The 10,413-nt window shown below is 39.4% G+C and overlaps 1 protein-coding gene across 1 annotated transcript; it reads left to right on the top strand.

Moving 5' to 3' along the window:
• The first annotated feature begins 6,808 nt into the window (after positions 1-6,808).
• On the top strand, positions 6,809-7,753 carry OR4D5 (olfactory receptor family 4 subfamily D member 5). Its single transcript, XM_006746472.2, has one exon. It carries the CDS (start codon positions 6,809-6,811, stop codon positions 7,751-7,753), a length of 945 nt encoding a protein of 314 aa, XP_006746535.1.
• Positions 7,754-10,413: the final 2,660 nt, after the last annotated feature.

Raw genomic sequence — 10,413 nt, 5'->3', positions numbered from 1 at the left:
TTTCACTACTAATTTCTAATAATATAAATTCTGTCATTGAGAATTCATTGAATTTTTTTCTGTGACATAATACATGGACAATTTGGGGGGAAAACACATAGGTATTTGAAAACAATATCGCTTTCTGTTTTGGGGAGTATACTGCTTTATATATTTATTAGTTTAAGCTGGTTATCTGTGTCATTCAAATTCTCTATAGCGGGACACCTGGGTGGCTCAGTTGGTTAAGCATCTGCCTTCGGCTCAGGTCAGGATCCCAGGGTCCTGGAATCCAGCCCCACATTGAGTTCCCTGCTCAGTGGGGAGCCTGCTTCTCCCTCTCCCTCTGCCCCTCTCCCTCCCCCTGCTCATGCATGTGCTCTCTCTCTCTCTCTGTCTCTCAAAACAAATAAATAAAATCTTTAGGGAAAAAACCACAAATTCTCTATAGCATTATATATTTCTTTGTTTACATAATTTGGCAGTTTCTGACATCTGGACTTATTTGCTTTTTCCTGTAATTATAATAATTATAACATTTTACTTATATATTCTGGAAACTATATTGCTAGATGAATAAATCCCAAAGTGGTTTTTTTTTTTATTTTAAAAGATTTTATTTATTTATTTGAGAGAGAGAGAATGAGAGAGAGCACATGAGAGGGGGGAGGGTCAGAGGGAGAAGCAGACTCCCTGCCGAGCAGGGAGCCGGATGCGGGACTCGATCCAGGGACTCCAGGATCATGACCTGAGCCGTAGGCAGTCGCTTAACCAACTGAGCCACCCAGGCGCCCCCCAAAGTGGTTTTTTTAAAGTATATTTTTAAAGCGTTTCTCTCATAATGGTTTTAATTTATTTTTTATGTTTTTAGGATTTTCTCCATGAACAGTTATGTTGCTTGTGAACAGGGACAATTTTGATTTCTTTCCTTCCAATTTTTATGTCTTTCATTTTTTTGATACTGATAAGAAGGGCCATCATTTCTTTGTCCTTGACCTAGGTGAAAGTAGTCAAGATTTCACCATAGATTGTAGGTATCTTTTATAAGGTTGAGAATATGTCTTTCTATTCCTAATAATTATGAACGGATGTCAAATTTTGCCAAATGCTTTTTCCATATCAGTTGAAATGATCATATAATGTTTTTTTATTCTATTAATATGATAATTTACATTGTCTGCTTTTTAAATGTTAAACCATCCTTACTTTTTTTTAAAGAATTTTATTTATTTATTTGAGAGAGAGAGTGCAGAGTGAGAGAAAGAGAAAGAGAGAAAGCTTGAGCCAGGGGGAGGGGCAGAAGCAGGCTCCCCACTGAGAAGGGAGACCCATGCAGGGCTCCATGTTGGGCTCGTTCCCAGGATACTGGGATCATGACCTGAGCTTAAGGCAGACACTTAACAGACAGAGGCACCCAGGCACCCTCACCTTTATTTTTCTGAAAGAAACCCTACTTTGTCATGATATCCTATTATGTATGTGATATAAATGTCACATAGATCAAGGATGCATATTATCAACATAACATCACTATTGATGTCACTGTAAAAGTGTTTTTCAGCTTTTCTCCATTTGGAACTATTTTTTTCTCACTTTTCATACCTTAGTAGTAGTGACTCACTGTAATTTACACTTAAGGAGTTTACCTCCTTGAGGATAAAGTATCTACCTAAATTATTTGGAATTCTTCTCCCAGGGAGGTGTCTCTATTCTCCCCCATTTATTTATTCAATCATATATTTATATCATGGATGTTTATTTTATGCCTTTGATTATAATCCAATGCTACTTTATTTTGTTGCACAAAATTGTTTCAGCTTTGGCCATTGAGAGCTTGTTTATTTGGCTCCTGTGTCCTTTTGACATAACTCATCAACTTTTTTGAGTGTTTCCATAACAAGTCTTACTTGTGTTCCAGGCTCATCCTGCATATTCCTGCCCCAGTCCTAGAATCCGCTATTTCTCCAAGAAGTCATTGTTCCGTTTATTAGAGACTGAATTAGAAATCAAGGTCTGAGGGCTCTGTGTGCTTTTGCTACTGGGATGTCACCGCTTTCAGGTATTTTATGCGGACAGAGCAAGGAAATATATGCGTGTTTACTTACCCATGTGTATATTTCGATTTGTAACCATCTGTATCTTTATTAAGATAAACATGAGTTCCTACTGATAGCTCCAACTGTAGTCCATTACAACATGGATCATTCTAACCTTTTTTTCTTGCTTATCTGTAAGCTTACACTCTAACAGTGAGAAACCTCGCTCTTACCATTGCCATTCACTTCCTCAATTGTTCAGTTCCTATATACATGTATAGGGCTACCAGAACTGTTGTCCTGTATCTCCGTGGAAAACTACTCTGTTTGTAATTTCCTAATGACAAATGATGTGTAGCATCTTTTCATATGCTTATTTGCCACCTGTATATCTTCTTTGGTGAGATATCTGTTCAGATCTTTTGCCCATTTCATTGGATTGCTTGCTTTCCTACTGTTGAGTTATAAGAGTTCCTTGTATATTTTGGGTTTGGATCTTTTGCCAGATATATGTTTTGCAAATATTTTATCCGAGTTGCAACTTGTCTTTTGATTTTCTTCATGGTGTCTTTTGCAGAGCAGGAATCTTTAATTTTAAAAAAGTCCAATTTATCATTTTTTTCTTTTATGGATTATGCTTTTGCTGTTGCATGTAAAAACAGATCACCAAACCCAAAATTTATGTAAATTTCCTTCTTTTTTTTTTTGTAGAAATATTATAGCTTGAATTTTACATTTAGGGCTATGTTTCATTTTGAGTTAATTTTCATGGAAGATATAAAATCTGTGTACAATTTCTTTTTGCATATGGATGTCCAATTGTTCCAGCACCACTTGTTTCAAAGAAAATCTTTTCCCCATTGAATTTCCTTTGCTTCTTTGTCAAATATCAGTTGTCTGTATGTTTTTTTTCTTTTCCTGGACTAGCATATTCCATTGATCTATGTTTCTATTTTTCTCTAATATCATGCTGCCTTGATTATGGTAACTTTTGACATCCCAGTAAGTATTGAGATCAGTTAGTGTGAGTCACCCAACATTGTTTTTCTTCAATATTGTGTTGGCTGTTCTAGGCTTTTTGCTTTTCATATACATTTTAGAATCAGCTTGTAAATATCTACAAAATAGCTTGCTGGAATGTTGGTTGACATTGTATTGTATCTATAGGTCAGAGTGCTGTGGGGCCACCGAGCAAAAGGTCAAGAAAGAAGTCCTGAAATATTTGCAGTGCAAAAAGGTGTTTTTATTAAAGCACAGGGACAGGACCAATGGGCAGAAAGAGCCACACTGTGATTGTGAGGAATGATTGATTATATACTTTTAAGTTGGGAGGCGGGTAGAGATAAAGGAAGTCTCTAAAGTCATTTTCATATGTTAAAGAAGACTTACAGGATCCCGGAGGTCTGGCTATTGTCAAGCTAAGGTTGTTTTTGCCTCTAGCAAGGCATTAACATTAAGATAGCCCTGAGTTCCTTCGACATTGTCACACTCTGCATGTCTCTGGAATTTATCAAAGGGCTGCAAGTTGTAAGGAAATTTAATTTTATCTACATTTCTTTTGCCTTTGTTCTCTTCATCAAGAGTATTCCCAATTCCTCCCTCCCTGTAAGGATTCGATTTTGTACCCCCCCACCTCCTCCCAAATTCATATGTTAAAGTTCTAACCCCTAGTGTCCCAGGATGTGAGTGTATTTTAAGACAGCTCCTTTACAGAGGTAATCAAGCTAAAATGAAGTCATTGGATTGGCTCTATTGCAAAAGGACTGGTGTCCTTAGGGAAAATCTGAAGCACACATGTAGAGAATGGAGTGTGAAGATGAAGGCAGAGATGTGGCGGATGCTTCTACAAGCTAAGGAATGCCAAAGGTTGCCAGCAAACCACTGGAAGTGAGGTGAGAAGCAAGAAACAGCCTCACAGTTCTCAGAATGAACCAGTCCTGCCAACACCTTGATCTTGAGGCTTTACCATCCAGAACTGAGACAATACATTTTTTCTGTTTAGGCCACTTAATTTGGGGTGCTTTGTTTTGTAGCCTTGGCAAATGAATATACTCCCATCCCTTATGACATTGCTGTCATTCCATTTACTTACTCATAACTTTGTTTACTTATCCATACCCCAATACATTGTTATTTTTCTTTTAAGAATAAGAAAAATTTTAAGTTATTTTATCTTCATTTATTCTTTCTCCAACCCTCTTCCTTTTTTTTAAGTCTATGCAAGTTTCTGATCGACATCGTTTTCTTTTTCCCTAAAGAACTTCTTTTTAACATTTCTGGCCGGGTGGGTTTGCTAGCGAATTCTTTCAGCTGGTATTTGCCTGAGAAAGTCTTTATTTCTCTGTAATGCTTAAAGGACAGTTTTGCTGGATTTAGAATTCTAGGCTGGTGCTCTTTTTCTCTCTTTCAACACTTGTTTAAATATATCAATCAGTCCACTTATTTCTTGCTTTCTTGGTTTCTGACAAGCCTTGCCCTCTAATTCTCATTTTTGTTCCTCTTTTGTTGAGAAATTTTTCCTTCTGACTTCTATCAAGATTTTTCTCCTTAACTTTGGTTTTCTGTTGTTGACTATGATATGCCCGATGTGGGAACCAAAGGCAGAAGAGAAATTATTAAATTTCCTTACTATCTATAGCCCACTGACAAGTCCTTGAAACCGGCAAGTGACATTCCTCTAGGGACTCAGCTGCCTCGATGTTAATACTTTGCTAAGGGCAAAAGGCAATCTTAGCCTGACCCCCAGGATCCTATAAGTCCACCTTAACATATAAAAATTCTTTTGGAACTTCCTTTATCTCTAATCCTCCCAAGATACATGTTGGCAATCACCCCCAAGCGTATGACCCACCATACACCTGAAGGGTCTCATGACTAATGGTGCCAGGAGAGTATCTTTCTTCACTCTTCACCATGGAGATGGAGCCCACGAAAGTGTAGGGTTTCCCTAAGACTGTAGCTCCCAGGAGTTTCCCACTATCATACTAGTCCACATTCAGCCTCCAGCAATTTGTCAAAATTGCTATTGAAGTGCTCCTACCAGTGTTTGCCTTCAGTTGGCTCTGCACCAGCTAAGCAGATCTCTGCTATGAATCTGTGTTGCTTCCCTCGTCTCTCCAGGTTTTGAGGGAGTGTTTTGCTCTGTGACCTCTGTTCTCTGATGGCTCCAAGAAAAGTCATTGCCTTTCATTTTATTTAGCTTCTTCTTGCTTCAAGGGTAAGAGTATTGATTTCCAAGTTCTTCACATGTTTAAGCTGAAACTGGAAATCCCAACTTTGTGTATTTGAAACATTTCATTAAAATTAAGATAAAATAAGTATGTAGAGATTAATAAAGAAAATCAGGGAAGCATGGGGTGAGCATGGCAAATTCAAGGAACTTCTGGTAGGTCGGTATGCTAGATCATAGTGTATGTGTGAGGGGGCTATGTATAAAATGATGAAACTGGAGGGGTGGGCAGGTGTCATAAGGTCTAGGTCCTATGCAGAGTGTGACATGTTAGATCACTTGTGTCTTATTTTTTAAACCTTAGTGTTTAATGTAGTGCTTAGTAAATAAAAGATGCTTAATAAATGCTTATTGAATGAAGAAAGAACAAAGGAGGGAAAATATAGTTGAAAAATCATACTAAAAATTAAGTGTGGAATGATACTTCACATTTCTCTTAAAGAGTATGAAGAGATTCATTCTAGAATTCTTACAAATAGCTAGCTTTCTCAGTATCTTTTAAAAATACTTAAATATATAAAACGCCCTTTTTTTTTTTTTAAAGATTTTGTTTATTTATTTGAGACAGAGAGAATGAGAGACAGAGAGCATGAGAGGGAGGAGGGTCAGAGGGAGAAGCAGACTCCCTGCCGAGCAGGGAGCCCGATGCGGGACTCGATTCCGGGACTCCAGGATCATGACCTGAGCCAAAGGCAGTCGCTTAACCAACTGAGCCACCCAGGCGCCCCTAAAACGCCCTTTTTATTTTAAGGTTTTCAGATGTTGAGGCAATTTTGCATTTAGATAGTGATTTTTTTTTTACCTTCAGTTAATATTTATGGCCTTCTCTTGCTGCTTCTCTTACGAATAAGAAATTATTCTTTGGATGATATCCCCAAAATTAACAGTGACATGAAAACTTCTCAGAGGTGGTTCAATATTCTAGTTGCCCCTCCCAATATTTCCCCCAGGGACTCTAGTTTCTCTGGGTTTCCCAGAGCCACTGGATAGGAAGCTCCTTCTTCTGCATGTTTTCTTATCTAACTTCAGAAAAACACTGGTTCATGACCCTTATATATCTAAATATTTGGCTGGTGGGAATTCTTTGGGTTTTCTAAATAAAGGCCACCTATAGCTATAAAATATTAGACTATGGGAGACCTTGCAGGCATTTTGGCTAGGGTGCATCATGGAGGAGGGAAGTGAGACATAGAGAATTTTGGAAGATTGGTCCTGTTTATATAGCTGGCTACTAGCAGAAGTGAGATTCACTCCCAGGATAGCAGTTTTTTCTCTGCGTATCACTTCTCAAGTTTTGAGGGCTGATTATTCTTGATTTTCATGAACTACAAATAGTATCAGTGTTACCATGAGTTTTAGGCTCCTGGAGTTTGATTACACCAGTATATGATGTTCAAATGCTTGGTTTCCTATAGAACTGCTTACAACATTCATCTGATAGTAAATGAGACAGGGGAGAATTCCCCAGAGAGGGCTGAGGAAATTATTCCAGAGAAGCTTGTGGATCCCATGATGAATGTGTCCATTTTCCTCCCAGGTTCACTTACCAGGTCATACCAAGCAGATGAATCCAGCAAATCATTCCCAGGTGTCAGGCTTTGTCCTTCTGGGGCTCTCTCAGGTATGGGAGCTCCGGTTCCTCTTCTTCATTGTCTTCTCTGTTGTGTATCTTTTGACTGTAATGGGAAATCTCCTTATTGTGGCCATAGTGACCTCTGACCCTCGCCTTCACACAACCATGTACTTTCTCTTAGGCAATCTTTCTTTCCTAGACTTTTGCTACTCTACCATCACAGCACCTAGGATGCTGGTTGACTTGCTCTCAGGCAACCCCATCATTTCCTTTGGCAGCTGCCTGACTCAGCTCTTCTTCTTCCACTTCATTGGAGGCATCAAGATCTTCCTGCTGACCGTGATGGCATGTGACCGCTATGTGGCCATCTCCCAGCCCTTGCGCTACACGCTTATTATGAACAGGACCGTCTGTGGGCTCCTCATGGTAGCCTCCTGGGTGGGGGGCTTCATCCACTCCATTGTACAGGTGGGACTAACTATCCAGCTGCCATTCTGTGGGCCTGACAAGCTGGACAACTTTTACTGTGATGTGCCTCAGCTGATCAAATTGGCCTGCACAGATACCTTTGTCTTAGAGCTTCTGATGGTGTCTAATAATGGCCTGGTGACTTTGATGTGTTTTCTGGTGCTCCTGGGATCCTACACGGCACTGTTATTCATGCTACGAGGCCACTCATGGAAAGGCCACAGCAAAGCCCTATCCACCTGTGCCTCCCATATTGCTGTAGTGACCTTAATCTTTGTGCCTTGTGTCTACATCTATGTAAGGCCATTTCGGACACTCCCTATGGACAAGGTAGTCTCTGTGCTGTACACAATGGTCACTCCCATGCTGAATCCTGCCATCTATACCCTGAGAAACAAGGAAGTGATCATGGCCATGAAAAAGCTGTGGAGGAGACAAAAAGACCTTCTGGGTCCCCTGGAGCACTGACCCCCTGATTAGCAGAGGCAGAGCCTGATAATCTGAGAGCTGCTCAAGAAGACCTACAAAGTAGCTAAAACTACTTGCTTCTCTATTATTCTCAACCTCAGTCAAGTACTGGGGACCTGAACTTTTAACACAGTTAGGAAATGGAATGAGTATCCTAGAACTTCTCCCAAGTGCCTCCTAGAGAAAGAGTCTCAGGTGTTATGCAGAAATGGTGTTTGGCTCAGATGGCACTTGCCCATATGATGATGTTGGCCCTGCTGAGACAGTTCCAGCTGCATGGAGGTGGTACATCTGGTGTTTCTTTTCTGATATTTCTTCTTGGACACAAAATATATCAGAGGAACTCAAACAACTATAAACTTCCTAGAGACAGGCAGGATCTGGAGGTTAACATAAATGTGGGATTCTGAGTTCTGATTTTGGAAGGCTGATTGAATTTAATGTCAATGAAGGGAAAGGGAATTGTCTTGGGAAAATTACTTCCTACTAGTAGTTTCTTAAGGTATTCACCATCATCATGATCTAAATAATATTTGTTAAGACCTTACTATTTGACAGGCATTGTATCAAGTGATTTACATTTACTATTTATTTTAATTCTCTCAACATTCTTAGGAGGTAAGTATCATCTTCATTTTAAAGACGAATCTGTGGCAGCTGAGAGACATTGAATAATTTATTTATGTCTCTAGAGCTTGTTTCTGGAATCCAGCCCAGGTCTGTTTAACTCTGGAACCCAAGTTCTGGATAATATCTAAAACTCTTTGTAGCTACTAAGGGTCACTATGTCTTAGTGAGTTTGTGCCAGTTAAATTGGCATCATGGGTAGAGATAAACTATTCTAACTTGGTCTTGGTCTACTGTAGTTGGGAGAGTGAAAGGGACTGGATTTTGGAATGCGGGGACATGGAGTAAGAGATCATTTGTTGACAGCTGAACCCAATGAAAAATGCAGAATTGTGTTATAAGGTGGAAGGGTAGATTATCCTCCAGTCCCTAAATAAGGAGTGGTACAAGATAATACATAAGTACCCCTAGAAGCTCTACTCAGTTTAAGAGGGAATGGAGAAACAGTCATGGTCTTTTCTTACATTGTCTCTCTATTCTCCCCTCACATCTTAACTCCCTGATCCATATTCCTGCATCTCCTACCACCAAGTGAACCATTTGGCTTCTTACCTTTATCATAGGACCTGCACCTTTTTATCTTCACTCCCATACCTGAGAATCAATTCTAAAATAAAGCAATGTTTTGTTTATGTATGTTGAATGTTATTTAATCATTTGGTGATACCTACCCTGGATGTGGGAAGGGAAGAGGATGATATTTAACAAACGTCTTTGCAAACTTAGCATTAAGTCATCACCCATCACTTATATCTTAGTAAGTAAAGTAGTATAGTGAAGTTCCTTTCCACAATGATAGCCAGCTGAGAGCGAATGTTTAGTACACAGGGCCTAGAGCATGGGTCAAACTTGAAAGAGGAAAGGAAGAGGAGATAGGACAGCATAGAGCAAACACATAAGCTATTTAAAAAGAGTATCTTTTAGTGGAAAGATAATTTTGGAATCGGAAAGCTCAGGTCAGAGTTCTCTTTCTATGCAGTTTGGTTTAGTAGCAAGAGTTTAATTCTCCTGCCACTATACTTTGGACCTGTAGCAGGGTCAAATCTTGATTTATACAAGTCATATGCACAAATACACTGAAGAGGACATATAGGTGCAAAGAAAATGCAGCTTCTTTATTTTTCAATAACCAAAATGATTTTTCTTATAAGCGTCATCTTGCTGGATAGTAGGGGAAAAGAGCTAAAATTTAGGCAGGTCTAGTACACTTACTTCTATGCGTAAAAATGCACATAGTCCCCTTAAGTAGGTGGTCATTCTCTTCAGAAAATAACGCAGTCACCCTTCGGATTCTGTCCTCCCCCTCTTTCCAACTTAGTCCCTTTGCCAGCCTGGCTCTTTCATAGGCTGTGAGATCTCTGGGGGCAGGATCAAGTCTGCTTCCAAACTACATATTGTCCATTTTTCTCAGCCTCCCCTGCCAATTGTAAAGTCATAACTAATCCATCTAGGCCACACTATGACTTCATATTTGATCCTCTAAAATCCACTTGTCTCCCTCTAACCAGTTGTCCCCACAACCGCTGATAGATTTTTTTCAAAAATACGATTTGATCACTTCCTTGCTTAAAACCCTTCAAAGGCTTTTCATTGCCTTTACAAAGGAAGAAAAATCCACATAAACCTTATCGATAGGGTCCTGTCTGAACTGACCTCGGCCCACCTCTCCACTTCCAGTCCTCTTGTACATTTGTTTCTCTTCATCCCTCTTGTCTTACTCTGGGTCCTGGCAAACACTACTCGCTGTCTCTGGAATTGTCTGGATAACTGCGTCTCAGCCTGAGGCCACAGTTTAAAGCTCATCTCCTCAGAGGTGTGTTCCCTGGACTTTCATCCAAATTATTTTTCCTTATTAGCCCCTTTAACAAAACTCAACTCTTTTCTCAAAAACATTGATCACAGATTGCAATTACATACTAAGGTGTGTATTTAGGTTTTCTTGTTTGTTTGTCTGTTTGTGTTTTGTTTTTTTTCTTTCTTTCCTTTTTTTTTTTTGCCAGCCATCCCAACTATACTATAAATTCTATAAAAGT

This window comes from Leptonychotes weddellii, chromosome 11 (assembly GCF_054177405.1).
Source record: "Leptonychotes weddellii isolate Sample4059 chromosome 11, ASM5417740v2, whole genome shotgun sequence".
NCBI classification, from domain to species: Eukaryota; Metazoa; Chordata; class Mammalia; order Carnivora; family Phocidae; genus Leptonychotes; species Leptonychotes weddellii.
Note: the sequence above shows the minus strand (reverse complement) of the source record. Positions and strands in the feature narration are given on the sequence as shown.